Source organism: Harpia harpyja, chromosome 7 (assembly GCF_026419915.1).
Source record: "Harpia harpyja isolate bHarHar1 chromosome 7, bHarHar1 primary haplotype, whole genome shotgun sequence".
In the NCBI taxonomy this organism is placed as follows: domain Eukaryota; kingdom Metazoa; phylum Chordata; class Aves; order Accipitriformes; family Accipitridae; genus Harpia; species Harpia harpyja.
In genome coordinates, this window is record NC_068946.1 from 19,154,129 (window position 1) to 19,170,289 (window position 16,161).

General features: G+C 43.5%; 2 protein-coding genes across 64 annotated transcripts in view; both read right to left on the bottom strand.

Annotated features, from left to right (window-relative positions):
* Positions 1 to 2,903, bottom strand: part of UNC80 (unc-80 homolog, NALCN channel complex subunit) — a 136,171-nt gene extending 133,268 nt beyond the window's left edge. For 4 of the 14 annotated variants that reach the window (XM_052792236.1, XM_052792231.1, XM_052792235.1 and 1 more), the window contains exons 1-2: positions 2,493 to 2,872; positions 1,165 to 1,213 (exon numbers count right to left, since the gene is read on the bottom strand). In XM_052792236.1, coding sequence (XP_052648196.1) covers positions 1,165 to 1,213; positions 2,493 to 2,584 — 141 coding nt within the window. In that variant the 5' untranslated portion in view covers positions 2,585 to 2,872. Of the gene's footprint in view, positions 1 to 1,164; positions 1,214 to 2,492 lie in introns of all 14 variants that reach the window. The other 10 variants (XM_052792233.1, XM_052792238.1, XM_052792234.1 and 7 more) reach the window with 6 other exon arrangements.
* Positions 2,904 to 11,884: 8,981 nt separating this feature from the next.
* MAP2 (microtubule associated protein 2) overlaps positions 11,885 to 16,161 on the bottom strand; it is a 239,330-nt gene continuing 235,053 nt past the window's right edge. For all 50 annotated transcript variants that reach the window (XM_052791918.1, XM_052791910.1, XM_052791908.1 and 47 more), the window contains one exon: positions 11,885 to 16,076. In XM_052791918.1, the coding sequence (XP_052647878.1) occupies positions 15,861 to 16,076 (216 nt within the window). In that variant the 3' untranslated portion in view covers positions 11,885 to 15,860. The remainder of the gene's footprint in view (positions 16,077 to 16,161) is intronic.

Here is a 16,161-nt window from a genome sequence, read left to right on the forward strand (position 1 = left end):
GGAAGCTCTGTCCCTCTACCCAACAGTAACAGACACGAGCTCACAGGTGAGGCCACAGTCTCAGATTATAGCTGCTTCAAGGCATGGCTCCTGCACACTACTGAGACTCCTGGTAAAGGACATACGGCAACAAGCTCCTTTTTCTAACCTCTGAACAACCAGGAACTGTCAATGGTATAAACCAGTGATGATGCTTTTTCTCCATGTGCCAGTATTGCAATACATTTTACTCACCAACACAGTAAGCCAGCAGTCCTCTGTTGGTATTTGGTATCTAGCAATAACCCTGAAAAATTTATGGATTTCTTAGAAAAAAAATTAGTCAGCAGCAGCTAGGGCTTCTCCAGCTTAATATCTTGTGAGAAGGAAGTCAGAAAATCGCTGCAGAGAGACCTAAGTACTTTAAACTATTAAGATACATGTCCAGACCAAGTTTTTCCAGTTTGTCAAGTTTGGCTGCAACTGCTTAATGTACTTTAAGTCATCCAAAGATCAGCAACAATGCAAAGAATTCTGAAATTCCTTAGATACCCATCTTATTTGAACTTGCTGCATGCCTTCCTTTTTTACTCCCTTTATACAGTAGATTGAGGTTTCATTAGAAATACAGTTAGAAATAAGAGTTATTAGTATCTGCATAATAACCTCTCTTTAATTATGCTGCTAAGATATGCTCCCTCCATTTTCCAGTAGAGGAGGTATTTTCATTTTGCACAATGGTAAAAGTATTATTTAGAGCCTGTTAGTAACGTTGAGATGTCTGATATTTTAAGTCTGAAAAAACTCCAGTAATCGCAAATTGAAATTACATCAATCTCATCTGAAAGCACATACACACATGATGAACTGCAAGTTTAGACCCAGACTGTCGTAGCTCAGTCTGCCCATACCATTATTTACTTTATTTAATTACTAATTAGTTCAATTACTAAAATCCAAATCAGTATATTTTTGTTGTGTCCAGAGATGCACATGATATCCAAATTATCTAGATGGGAAAAGGTTTCAAATCCTTCGTGTGATGAAAGTACAAAATTAAGCTGAATGGACTAAATCCACTTCTGGAATAAGCTGAGAAGCTTGCTGATCAGCCACCATGGTCAGGTCAAGTTGCATGAAAAGTTAGTTACTAATAAGAGTTGAAAAAGAGAAACATGTACATACCACACATGAAGCTTCATATTGTTTCCCCAGTTTAGGTCTTAAAAATGCACTGAAGGAAGGGAGAAAAAGCATTAGAGACCCAGTACTTCAAGTGTGGATTTTGCTTAGTTATTTTTAGGATTCTTCTCATGTCAGAAGGTTGGCAAAAGGCTGAGAAACTTAATGTAAAGGAAGACATAAGGCCAAAACAACGTTCAGATACCTGTTGATGACATCTGACAAAATGCTGTCACCTTTTCTAAAAGACAAAAGTACCCACACTGATATGCCAAGAAGTAGTTAATCCACCCTCAAGAAAAGTCCTGTTCCCCATGGATAAACTCTTCCGTCAGACAGTTTTCAGCCATTTTACCTCAGTGAAAGATTTTCAATATATTCTGTTTAAAATGGGTTAAATATTACTTTGCCTTGCCTCTATTTTAAGCCAGAGATCCATTTGCCAGTTTTGTGTTAAGTATTTTGCTCTACAGCTGCTGATGTGGAAGGCTTATGATGAAATGCAGGCCTGTACCCTGTAGGTAGAGAACACCCACCCTCTGCTGTCATTCCCCTCCAGAATGTGATCAGAGTTAAACATCTAAAAAATTAATCAGGTCACCTTATTACAGTATTTTTTTTTTTTTTGGAGGACACTGAAACTGTGGAATAAAGGGATTTTGTCACCGAGGCCTTAAATTAGAGCCACAACCTTCAAACCTTCCAACCTCCCCCCACAGCCCCCACAATGTTTTCAGTTTAGAATTCTGGTAAGACAGGAGACAGACAGGATTCACAAGGAACATAAAGCCCCAGCCATACATTCAGCCTGCCCCTCACACATCATTTCTCTCCAATCCAATGAAGTAAGGTGAGACTTTGACGTATCTGTTTGCATGCTGACCTCTCAAAGCATAGATTACACTTCCAGAACGGATGCAAATACAGATACAAGCAAAGCTGCAAGTCCAGTGCAGCACTGAGGGATGCTGCTTCTGGTACCAGAGCTCCAGGAGCCCTCTTAAAAGTGGGGGTGGAGGCGTGGGGGGGAAACAGGACCAGGAGGAGGGGAAAGGTGCACAGACACACATACACATGGATGTATACATATCAAGAAGCTGCCCGGGACTGCCACTAGGTTAAGATGCCTCCAGTCCTTCCCCCATCCCCGATACACACAGATTGCTGTACATTGAGAGCAAAGAGAACAGCTTGTTTCACGCCTTCATGTTGCAGCTGCAGTAACCGCTTCCTCCCTGCCACTGGGCAGCAGCTGGCCCGCCTGCCCCCCCCCCCCCTTCCACTGCCCTGTTGCAGCTATATCCCAAGTTGCCAGGGCTTGCTGCTCTCACCTGGTTTGCCTCCACAGGAAGGTCTGGATGGGCAGAGGGATGCCACGGCTGCTCTCCTGCTCCTGGCCCTCTGAGCTTTTCCTTTTCACCATGATGCCGATGACAGCTGCTGCTGTGAGCCAGCCTTAGCAGACGTACCAGTTGGGATCTCCCACAGCTGCCACTTTGCTCTCCGTAACTCTTTACCCTCTTGCCTTCATCCTCTGCAGCCCACTCCCTCCCTCACCTCCCTTCAGCTTTGCCGGTGCAAAATGGCTGCAGAAGGCAGGGAGGAAATTAGGGGAGCGAAGATGTCCGCGTCCCTCTGCTTCCTCCCTGCCTTCAGCACCTCCCTCTGTGGACAGCTCCCAGCACCGAGAGCCGCGCCGGCAGGCGGTGACAGGGGAGGGCGGGCTGGTGGCGCTGGGGCGGCCCCGCCCCGCCCCGCGCCTCCCGCAAAACTTCCAGCGCCCGGCAAGGGGCGCGGGGCTGCTGCTCCCGCCGGCCCCGCAGCAACAGGGCTTCTGCTGCCGCCTCTCCCCCCGCCTCCCGCCGGCCCGGTCCGCACCGCGCGGAAGTTTCGAAGCCGCGCCAACCCGCAGCGGGAGGAAGGTGCAGAGCAGCCGAGAAGCGATCGAGGCAGGAGAGCGACTCCTTCCCTCCCTCCCTCGCCTGCAGCAGGGACGAGCTCAAACAGTGGAGTCTGACCAAGCTCCCCCACAACCGCAGAGGAGCAGAATTGAAAGAGGGCTTTTCGAGGCGCTGCCGGTGGGCAGTTCATTAGCAGTTTATCGCGCTCCTCCTTGGATCTACAAAGGCAGGAGCCCTCGAACCGCCTGATACAGCACAGAGCAAGGCGGCAAAACGGGGAGATACCCATTTATCTCCGGAGTGGGGAGAGAAGGGAAGCAAGTAATAAACCCTCTCTGGAAATGAAGGTTGGTGGTAGGAGCAAGGGAAGTTTGGGGTAGTTATCCCATGGATTTTTCTTACACTGAAGGAGTCGAGACAAACAGACGGGGAGAGGATGGTGAGTGCCAAAGCAGATGTACCCCTGTTTCCAACTAGACAACAGACTGATTTGACTCGTACAAAGATAAATCCGAGTCAGGTTTGCTTGAAATATTTCTCAGTCACTGTCAGATTAGCTCTCCTTACATACCTAAGGATATCAAAAGATAGTATACTACTACAAATAATTAATAGAATAAAATGAAAGACCAACGCAAGTCTACCCTTATCAGTTAATTTTTCACCAAAAAATTGCTTATATAAAAAGATTGCAAGTTTAAAGATAGATGCTCCAACAAGCCAAGGCTGTATTTCTTCCTGTCTTTCAATCCTCCTACTTAATATGAGGCACTTGAAGACTCACTGAGGTCATTCCTTCCTGGAACACGAGCTGAACTGATCAACACCACCTACTTTCCTTCCTTATGGGTACTTTGAGAAACAGGTTTGCTGAAAACCCAGTGCCATTCCTTTGAAAAATCTGCATTTACTCCCACGTGGGATAAAGTTTTTTCTGGTGCCCAACCCAATACTTCCTTGCAGTGACTTAGGCTGGTCTTGATTTCCACTCATGCAGAACAGGACCCTATGTGGTCTACATTTTGCTAAAATCCCCCTCTTGCACAAGAGGAGTATTAAGACAGTTAATTGGAAGGTAATATGTTAAATAAAACCTAAACAATATGTTTATGACCAAAAAGTTTTAAATAATTAAAATCACTAATCTACCTGAGTGCTGAAACGCTAAGCTAGTTGGTGGTGTTTGTCTTGTTTGGTCAGGTTTTTTGCTAGCAGTAACTTTTTCTGCTGGTGCACAGAATTAAGGCCTTTTTATTCACAGGGTTAGCTTGCTCAGACAGGAAAGTTCTTAATTACTATTTTCTTTCCTTCAATTAAATGAGGTCAGACAGGAAAAAAAAATAATCTTGATTTCTAAAAATCTTATGAGAACTAACTGCAGGGACAAGATGGTTAAAACAAATTACTCCTAAACACAAGGTAGGTATTAAAGAAGTTTCCCTACTCCACATCCCCTCAACGGATCCGGGACTTTTTATACAAAATCTGCTTGTTTGGAAAGCAAATTTGAGTTTTAATTCCTGCCAGCATGCCCCTTGACAGTCAGAAGTGAAACACAACGCAGTAGGACTGATAAACTTCTTTTTAAATAACTGCTTTTTCCAGTCCTGTAATGTGCTATGAAACTATGGAATAAAGCATAACCTCAGTTAGCGACAGATCTGAAGTCTAAATTTATTTGGAGTTTTAGTAATTATCAAGCAGGAGAATCACTCTTCTTCCAAGAAAAGTATGAGAACTAAAGGAAGTTTTAATGTTATTTGTAATTAAAGAAAAAAAATTAACTCATCTGTTAAGGCCTCAAAAAGTGCAAGGTCAGTGTCTCCCTCATGGACATTCACAGTATGAATAACTAGAACTCATAGCTTCACCACAGTTAAGAGGATTGCTAACCCTCAGCCAGGGATGAGGGTTGCAGCCTAGGGATGGTTTATGTGGATATTATTTTAAGTGTCATGCAGTCTCCCCCTCAAAATTAGTGCCATCAGGCATCATAGGCAGTTATAATATTGAACTGGTCTGAGTTTAAGGCACTTGCATTCTCTCAGTAACTGGTAAGCACAGTTCAGATCTGGTTTGGGTTGGTTTGTCTGGGGTTTGGGGTTTTTTTTTGTGGTTTGTTTTTTTTTAAATGGGTATCTCTCCTTACTCCTGCATTCAAGCAGCAGTCACTTAAAATAGCTTCCAGTTTGCTACTCTAAGCCTAAGCTTACTATTCCCATGCTCTGCTACACAACAGGAAACACACGAGCAAAAAAGAGCACTGCAGCTTGCTCACAGACTACGGCTGAAATCTCCCACGAATTCTCCTGATTGACAGGGACACCAGGGGCACTTGGTGTGGTCAGTCCAGGGCAGCTGCTTAGGGGTAAACAGACAGGGATGAAAACATGAACACAAAGCTCAAAAAACCCCAAAAGTTTAGTAGGAAAACAATGGCATTCTTTGGTTTCAAACCTACCCAGGTAAACATCATTGCTGCCCCTGAACAGAGGCGGTCCTAGAGAGCAGATTTTGGAAGCTCACTAGCAGCACGTCACTGGGCCTCCAAAAGGGGAGGAGCAGGAGCGGAGCACACACGAGCCAACTGCACGCTAGCTCCACATCTGCCAGCATTAACTAACACCCAGAAAGCAGGAGGACAATGTACTAGTACCTCTGCCTGGCTTTCTGTTACATCTTTGAAGGACTCTTTAGAAGAAAGAAATAGCTCTCGAGTACAGTATTATTTTCCTTCCTCTTTCTTTGTGCATAGCCAGCACCTTGCCCTGTCACACAGCCATCAGCAAGTGGAGCTCAGGTAGCCCAACAGGCACTGAGAGGAAACTGCATAGCTACTACTTTGTAGTAATCAAAAATGTAACTGCAAATTGCAGTTTTAGTCAAACTTGCCATTTTGAGTCCAGAATATTGCTCTCCAACAACATGCAGCCATAAAAGACACCTAAATCCCTGTTTGTACAGAGGTTTGAAGTTACAGAACTTCTGATGCAAAACAAATCAGAGAGCAAAGAAATGACTATCAACAGCTGGCACTGTCATAAGAACTGCAGTCACAAAGGTGCAGATTCTCCAATCCAGCCAGGCTGTGACCAACGCTGTCGGGGAATGCAGCAAATCTGCTGAATGCCTGATGGTGCATGAGCAGCGTGACCTTGAGCAGCTCGTAGTGTATCCTTGAGAGTCTGGAAAGTCCTGAGCAAGAAAGTGATAAGAAGAACCGTCTTGGCGAATCCGCAGAAAAACCGTTACCCAATCATGAATTGTTAGTTACTAACTAAACCAATCATATATGAACACATACCCTGAAGAAGGTTATAAAAAAGGCTTGTTAGAACAATAAAGCGGCCATTTTTGGCACAATCTGATGTTTGTCGTGTCCGTCTCTACTGCGACACAACACTAAACCCAGGAGGTGGCAAAGGTGGTTTATATTAGTTTGACAATGGCTGGAGACCAACATTGTTCTTGCCTTGTTTTGGAGACAACACACACACCCCCACACCACAAAGGCCACGCAAAGGATCTGTACCTATGTAAGTGAAACAGCTTGCAACTTGGGAATTGCATGTGTAAGAGAAGAAGGACCTTTATGGCCTGGAAGATTTTCCTTCTCTCTATACTGAACTTCTGCTTGCAGCTGAGGCTTTCAGATTTGCAGTCAGCATTTGACTGTACCTAAATACTAACACTGCAGCAGATGCTGCAAACGGAAAATCCTCCAAATCAGTCCCCCACTTTCCCTGGGGATAGAGAGGAAGCAAGCAAACTCTTCAGGGAGGTCATTATAGTAGGACAACAGCTGTCCTGAAAATTCACCTGTGCTCTGTTCACTAGGCTACACTGGCATCTTGGGCTGGCACAGAAACACAGGTCCGTCTGCCTGCAAAAAGATCAAGACTAGCGCAAGAAGTCACCGCCTTTGGGAAGGTGGCATGGGGTAGAGCAGAGATGGTGTCATTAGCTCTGCTGTACTCCAGCAGTTCCCAGCCCACCCAAGTGCTCGGGCACAAAAGACGCTCATGACACTCTTTTTTCATTTCTTCTTACTACAGGCAGCATCAGCCTGACATCCCTCCAAATCACATGATTCTGCTTGATCACTGCTTTATTCATTGCACAGTTGTGTTTACACATCCATCACAGTAGGATTCAGTCTTGATCCAGAAAAAGTCAAAGTGTTACAATACAAGGAAAAATCAGTTTTGTACTTACAAGTTAAAATTGTAACTGTGGGGAATTGTGTTAGGTGCAATGAATCATGTTAGGTATAACCATAGAAACCTCATATATTTTCTATGAATTTTGTGTTTGGAAACTAACATTATGATTGAAACAACAGAGGCAATTATAAAGAGTAGTCAAGTGATTAGTAATTACTTATAAGTTTTATAGTTCTTTACTCTTATGACTAGATGTTCTTGTACATTAGATGAGAATAATATTGGAACTGACCACCTGTGATTGAAACTGTGTTAAACTTCAAAGAGCAAGGACAAGAAACTAAGGAGACCATCATGGACACCAGTTTGCTGCTTGGAAACCCCCTTAGCCTTCCCATCTTGATTTGAATATCAAGGATTCCAATCAGTAGAGCTAAGTGAAATTGACCAATGATTGTTTTTAAATAAGAATATTGATAAGGTTATATAATCAAAGGACTAATCATTATAAAGGTTAAGTTTCAGAGTGACTATAGTATACATTTTTATGTAAAGAAACTTATGTAACAATGATTTGACAGAAAAAGTGTATAAAAACTGAGGGATTTTAATACTAAGGGGGACACGCCTTTGGAGGAGATCCCCTGCGTCCCCAGCACTGCAATAAACGAAGCGCCTGCTTCTTAACATCACATTGGTGTTAAGGAGTTTTATTTCGGATGTCCGTAACAAAAACTGGCAGCATGCCACAGAGTAGGAACAGCGAGCAGAACCTGAGCATGAAGCTCCCACCCTACACAGCAGTGCCCAGAGCAGGGAACTGCTCTAAACTTCACTGTCTTGCACTTGTTTCCATGCTGATGCTCTCAAAGTCCCCAGCCTCAATCCCTGCCACACACGCTCCTAAGTATTCACACCTTTAACTGTTATTCTCTGTGCAGAAAGAGCCAGAATTCAAACTCTCAGGAGTACCTCGAGCCATTCTGTTGTGCAGCAGCCTTTCCAAGAGCAAAGCTGTAAACAGCTCCTAACTGTAGACCTCAGAGCAGAGAGCAAAGACAATTGTTTGGCAGACTCCTGAGAGCTTAGTCTTGTAAGCTGCCAGCAGGCTTTTGTCCTTGGCTGAAAGGACCCATGCTGAAGACCCTTTCTCTTTTGGGACGATAGATCACAGAAAGTCAACACTGATGGATGCCACTCATTTTACCCTTTCTCATATGGGTCTGTCAGGTAGAAGCAAAAGCTACTCCTTCATTTAACCATTTCTCTTCCTAGGAAGTCTTTGGACCTTGTTAAGTAACTACACTAGGACACAGCAAAAACACCTGCAGAGAGTGGGCACAGAGGGCTATTTCATTGGCAGTATTGTACATACTATCATTTACATCAGTGTAAAGAGTGGGTCAAAGGCTGCTGTTTTGATGTGGCAACTGTATACATCCTCTTTGTACTATCATGAACTACACAAGATAAAAGTATAGGGGAGTTTAAAAAAAAAAAAGGCCTGATTCTCTCCTTCCCAGGTGTTTTGTAAAAATTAGAGAAACCTAGGAAAGCTCTGTTTTTTCTTTAAGGGCTTCTAAACTCAGCATGAAAACATTCCAGCTAAAGTTCTTCAGAACTCTCATTCACAGCTCTTCTTGCCAGCCCTGCTCAAACACAACACAACTATGTTTTCAGAAACGAGGATAAATGAATCCCTAAAACCATGCAATGAACCCCTAAAACTAACCAGGTTTGCTGCTGTTGCTACGTGAATTTGGGCAGGAACAGAGTGTAGTCTAGCTGGATCAGATTCCATAAAGACAATCAGATATTTAATCTTTGGGCCACATTTAGCTGGAATCAGTAGGAGTGGCATAGCACTCATGCATCTGTGAATCCTATTTCGAAACAGAGCAGAAACACAGATGCTCCAGTCACTGCAGAGAGTTATTACTTTTGCATAATGTTCAAGCAACAATATTCACAGTCATTTAATTGCAATTAAATATATAATAGGTGCAGGTTATGCTCCAACTAGATAAGGCAGGGAGAGATGGAACAAAATCCTCAAGATGTCATAGGGGGGTCTCTGGACAAGACTGGGGGGCGGGGGGACAGACGGATGGACAAAAGATCCAGCTTTCACTGTCAGGGTATCACACCACCCCTTGGATCAGGACTCTCCAAGCTCCAAGATGTGACTGCTTTGGTAGTAGCTGCAAAACTTTCACTTCCTTTTGGGAAAAAAAGACAACAAACCTCCTCCACCCAAACCCCACCCCACCCGAACACCTTTTTCACCTTCTTCCTGGAGAAGAAAGTGGGGATCTCTTGTCCCACTGAGTTACCAAACATGTCTTCCTCTCCACTGCTCAGAAGAGAGCTGAGAACTGCCTCCACCACATGCTTCTCCTTCCAGAGCAAGGGCACTCACACAAGCCAGGTGTGGGAGCCCCTCCACCAGGGCCACACTGTCTTTTATCTTCGAAGCAGCAGCCAGGACTTCTGCATGGCCACACACCTCTAGGTGAAAGGCCTTTTGCCTGCCACTCTGATCTGATCCATTTCTCTGACTCACCCACCTGTTTTTTCTACCATGTTCCTGTACAACAGAAGGAATACCCCATGAGCTGCGATAGGCACAGGATGGACAGGTCTTCTGTACATCTAGCAAACACTGTAGCAGGAGTCCTGGGCTTGTCTCACTTTCAATAACACTTTAGTTTATCTTAAGATTTTATTCACAGCTTGTACTTACCTCAGTGCTCCAACATCACAATCTGCTAGCAAATTATAAAATACATCATCTACCACATGCTGCTAATAAGACACAACAATCGGAAATATCACCTCTTCTTTGTTCACTTTGAAAGGAGGAAACACGTTCTTACCAGCTGTCCTCAACCATTGCTCTAGCTGTGAATGCTTAAATCAGGATTTACCCTTTTGTTCTCAACCTCTTAATCCTTTTCCTTTTAGCAGATGATACATTAGTTCTGCCTTGTGCCTAAGCACCCTTAGGAGGGTACTTCTAATGGATAATTAACAACACTTAATTATTCCTCCAGGTAGTTTGACTGCATTTATTTATGAATATTGCAGTATTATGTGAAAAGTCCAGCTTGTTCAGGGCCTGGGAAACTTAAGGCAGTCTACTCAGTTGTATTTCCCTACTTCTGCTCAGGCTCCCAGCCATGTTCAGAGGATTATTCTTCTGTTAGCGAGTCCCACTGCTATCCAACTCTGCAGAATATGCAGAGCTCACACAGTAGCTGATACTGAAGCTCTCATTCCACCTGTGTCATTGCATCTGCATCTGCACGGCACAGGCTTGAAACCCCTCCAGGGCAGGCATCAGAGCAGGAAGAGGCATCAGAAGCAGCCTTACTTGAGCAGGTCCAGAGCGGGCAGCGCAAGAGCAGGAAAGCCTGAGAGGTGAGGCTTCCCTGTTTCCCCACACCACAGCCCCATGTTGAGAAGCCACCTGGTCCACACAGGTGGCTTGGGCCAGCACACAACATTTTCTGGAGCATTTCTTTGTTCCACTGGCAACACAGAGCTGCACTTCCTCCCTGACCCGAGCTAAGGCAGGAGTTTAAGCACCCACCAACAGATCCAAACTAACAAACTACTTCAAGCAGCCCTCAAACGTCGGGCTGTTTCCCCGCTAGTTTTCAGCACGGCCCCAACAGCTCATCACGACGGCTCCCATTACCTTTGATCCACACGACCCCACCGTCCTCAAGAAGCTGCAGGGAACCGGCCCCGACCACGCTCATCCGCCGCTGCCGCCTGGGCTGGGCTGGGCTGGGCTGAGCCGAGCCGAGCCCCTCACGGCGGGTGAGGGCGCTCCCGACGGTTATGAGCGGAGGGAGCGCAGCAGCCTAGCCCTTCACGGCACCAAACCAACGGCCGCTCGGCGACCGTTAACGGCGCCGCGGTATTTATAGCCCGCCAGAGCGCGCGAGGCAACCGTTGGCCGCGCGAGCCGTGCTGCGTGGTGGGGCGGGGCGATAGCCGCCATTTCCCTGACGAGGGACGCTCTGGGGAATGGGGTGGCAGCCGTCAGGCCCGGCGCCCCTCACGGCATCAGGCCTGTCAAGGGCAGCGGCTCCTGCCCGACGCGGGAGGGAGGGAGGGAGGGAGGGAGGGAGGCTGCCCCGCAGTTCAGCCAAAGCAGGAATAGCGGTGGAGCCGTGATCCAAACGTGCGACAAGTCCCAGGCAGTGGCCCAGCTGGCGACAAAGGGATGTGGCTGCGACCATTGGCAAAGCCTTCGCACACCTCTGCGTCAAAGGCAGCCAAAGGAAACACCGTGACGAGGGAGGGGAAGCGGGCTCATTCGTGGGCCTTCTCAGCCAGCTCAGTGCAGGGCAACGCTAAACCTCGCCTCCAGGCTGGGACCCCAGGGTGAAGGACAGTATAATGTATTCACACAAAGCAGGAAAATACTACAACGCAGAAGAGGGTGCTAGCTGTAAAAACTGATTCTTTTGGCAAGAAGTAACAGGGATTGGCTGAGAAATACGACTTAATCTGCTCCGACTTCTCCTGGCAAGACTGACTGTGCAGTGCCAGCAGGTGCATGATACTTCTTTTCCATGCAGGGCAGCAATGTGCAGTGATTGAACACAGGAGGAGCTGTTATCACAAACTGGAAACTGACACAAGCAATTAGATGACAAGCGATTTTATTTTGCAAAACAATCACTATACAGCAACAAATACAATTGCAAATTGGATTGAAAAACATGAACTACCTACCACCAGCCATTCAAGAAATGCCTCTTTTATGGTAACAGGCTCTAGACTTACCAGAAAAAACACAGGTTTGTAACAGCAGACTGTATTCCTTGACATCCCAGCATACAGCATGTTTATTTGTTGGCTTTTTCTCTTTGCTAAAGTTGAAGTGGCTTTTATATGCTTGACTTTTCCAAGTGTGAAACTAATTTACCTTCCTGCAGTGGGAGTTGCTGGAGTTGCAGAGGGAGTTGCTTTAGCAATCTGACTAGTGAGTGAACTCGACACACACCTAGGCTAGAAATCTACCTGCATCAATTTTCATAGCGAACGTGATCTACTCTTCAAGGCATTTGCCTTTGAAGGGATATTTGTACTTGGATTTTGAACAGTATTTGGTCCAGCATGGAAAAAACTGCTCACGTGGTAGTCCACACTGGCTGCCTTTCGACTCTCTTTGGGTCGTGTATATAGGCAAACTTAGATTTGTAAGCAGTCACGATGAGGTTACTACTGTACCTTAGCAGAGCGTTGAATGGATAATACCATTTACTGCTGTACAGTGAAAATATACATAGCCCTTGTGGGCACACGATTTCCCTCATCAGTATTAGTTTTTCCTCTACTGTTGCTGGACAGAGGTGTGCTCAGCTTTGCTTGCTTTCTGCTTGTGGTTACATAGAAACAGAACTCTGCAGATGAGGCAGAAGCACTTTTGCTTTTGTCTCTACAGTTTGATGGATTATTAATTTAGGGCTCTCCCCTAGCTATCCAAACAAGGTTTCACCATTCCTTTTGTCTGGATTAATACTCTGCTTTGTTACAGAGTTGGGTCTCAGGCACCCAACATACCTGCTGGCTCAACATGCCTGTGGAAAAGAAACACAAGGGATGCAGTTTCCAGGAAGCTGGCTCTATTTTCTTTAGTGGGCATTATGTATTTACAAAACCGTTGTTTTTAAAACCAACACTCTTCTTGCGAAGTTAAGATTAATATGAGCTTTTTCAGTGAACATCTAGAGTCATGTAACATAACTTGGGGTTTTTTTATTACTTAACAGCACAAAACTCTTGATTTCTTTTCATCTAACTCCACAGTGTTCTAGGATTCTTTCTATGGAAGGACGATAACGATTACAAAGGTCTTTGCTTGAATCAAGACAAGAAAGCTCATTTTAATGCATGAAATAAATGACTTGGTGTGTTACACCACTCTAACTTTGGACTCATAGGTGGATTAACTAAGCTTCATTTTCTAGAGTATGTAAATTTTAAAAGCAGAATAAAAAAACCCTTGAGTCTCAGATTAACACTGTTCTCACTAGCTGGTGTTCAGCTTCAGAGAAGCTGGGGTTCAGTAGTACCATAGACTCTCTCCCACATTGGCAAAAGGCATAAAAAAAACCCCCACTGCAAGGCTAATTTATATTGATTGATAGTATGATCAGAGCAATGTGATATACTGTTGTTTTTTCCTTCTGTCTTTCTGTTATTTTTCTGGAAAAATGGGATGAGGCTTTTAATGCACCTCACTTCACACTGTTTCCATGTGAATTCTTAGGATTACTCTAAGCATAAAGTGTAACAAATACAAGGCAGAAATCAGAATCCTCCAGATGCACTTAGCATGGTTCTAACTTCACTGTTCTTTGTATAAAACCACCGACTTACAAACAGTATTAGGTACTTTATAGTGTGAAAAAGCTTTTTGCAGAGCTGAAATGTTGTGTGGGGGGCTGTTAGGAGTTCATCTTCAGTAAAATTTTTAGAGATGTAATAATTTTGTTTTGTCTTTGTACTGCTGTGACAGCTTAGCCAAAATCCCCCTTTGGTCCACTGAATATTTACTGTCTAGTAACTGTGCATTTACTACCTGAATTTAATGATGGGGAATCCTGTGCTATTAATTATTAGAATCCTTCTCCACAGACATAAAAATCTTCTCTATGAGTCTTTTCAGATCAAACCCCAACACACAGACGCACACATACAAATTAAGGAAAAAGAACAGATCAAAAGCTTCCAACACACAATGTTAACCTAATACATGTATCAAGTATAGCTCAACCGACAGTGCAAAGTTTAGTTAAGAGATTTCAAAAGGAAAAGATCAAACAATCTGCAAGAATGTAAACTGGTCATTTCATAATGTCTACTGTACATATAGTATCAGCAGATTATTTTCCGCTGATGAGTAATACTACCATATTACCTTCAGTGTTCTCTTAGTGTCCATAAGATAGTGTCGGAGTTCTCACAGGTAACTCCGCTAGATCGGTTGTTTATATATCTCTGTCCTTTATCTTTTATGCACACTTTTTCTTATACTTTTTATAGTCAATATAATCCACTTTGCTCAGATTTTAAGATGCCCTATTTGTTAATGAATCACTATGGCAACGCAGTCTAGGGAGCTCATTTTATTTATTCACGTACTACAATTTACAGGCATCTCTGTTATGTTTATCACTGTTATCTGAGTGCCTGAGTGTATACATGAGACATCACTAAAGGAGTGGAAACAACATCTTAATACTTTTTATGTGTTTCAACTTTAGCAAAAGAAAAAAATAAATAAATCTAACATTCACTGTTACTACAGGAGTTTAAAAAGAAAGAAAGAAAGAAAGAAAGAAAGAAAGAAAGAAAGAAAGAAAGAAAGAAAGAAAGAGAAAGAAAAAAAAGCCAGAACCAAACTATTGTGGATTTTTCAAAAATCCAGAATCCAAACTCAGCCATCTTTGGAGACCCTTTTACAAACATCTGGACCCCACAAAAATCATACCTTTGTGAAGAAAGGGAGGGAAGGGAAGAGGGAAGGAATCCTTTTTCTAGCATCACAGAAGAGATTTGCATCTGGCACTAAAACAGGGTCACGGCTTTTAGTTGTTACAGAAAGCAACTTCATGCTAAGATTTTCATTTTTTTTAAATGTATTCTTATGAATAGGGAAAAAAAACCCTGCTAACATCTACTTTTACATACCTAAAATTGCAACACCAAAGGGTGCAAGAGACACAGATACTGTGAATAAAGAAGTAGAATATTCAAGTATATGAGGAGGGCATATCACAAATGGCCACAGAGAAATATATATATATAATACTGTATCAAACAGATGAAAAGGATGTGAAACCAGTGGTGCGTACACAAATCTAGCCGCTTAACCAACTTTCTAATCAGACACAAGTCCATTGGGGTGGAAGTACTTGCTTTCAACAGCTTTTTTACGTCACTTCCCCAAGCATGGTTCAAATGTTTTCAACTACTATTTTTAGTTATTAGTTAAATAATTTATTGGCTTTTCAGCTATACACTGACATAATTAACCAGGTCCAAAAAAATGTTAATAACTTAATTCAACTTTTGTTCTACTCATTTATACAAAATAACACTTTTTTTTTAATTAAATTTGAATTTCTCTATATGCCCTTCCTTCTGGTAAGCAGACCGTTAATTTAACCTGTAATAACTTACAATGGGCAACTTTTTTTATTTCCCCATCTATCAACAGAATAGTGAAATGAGGAACTTGGGGTATTAACAAGGCTCTTCAGAAAGAGGTGGATGGCCTTCAGGCACATGAAAGGTAAATGCATTTTATCATAGTACGGTACTCCATGCAAGACAGAGCAGAGCAACAATAATTGTCCAATGTAACATACTGCAGTTGTATACCCATATAAAGCCAGTGTCTTCCTGTTGTAAATGGAGATCAGGCCAATTTCTGCATCTATTTAACTTTTTTTTTTCTGTTTTTTTTTAACTGTATGGTTAACTACAAGTCTTGGGATGTGACTTAGTTTTAGACATGGTAAAGAATGAATGTAACACCTGCTCTGAGCCCATTCCTGCCAAGAGCTCATGCCTAAATATTATTACTTCATACAATGCGAAATGAGCAGATTCATAAGCCCTGCTTAGCAAGGGCTGCCGTGACATCTTCAGCAAGGGTAGCAAGCTGGGGCGATTCAAGCAGGTTGATGCTTCCAGAGGATGAGACGTTGCTAAGTCTGCGTGGTGAAGCCACGCTGGACCTGCCTGGTGACTGCGTGATGATCTCAGCCCCGTGATCGACACGGGCTTTAGCATGCTCTCTGAAGTTTAGCTTCTGGCTGTCAATCTGCTCCAGGAAAGCAAAGAATTTAACGCATTATACATTCACCAAATTATCTTGTTATAGATCACCTTTTGGGTCTCATTTTGTT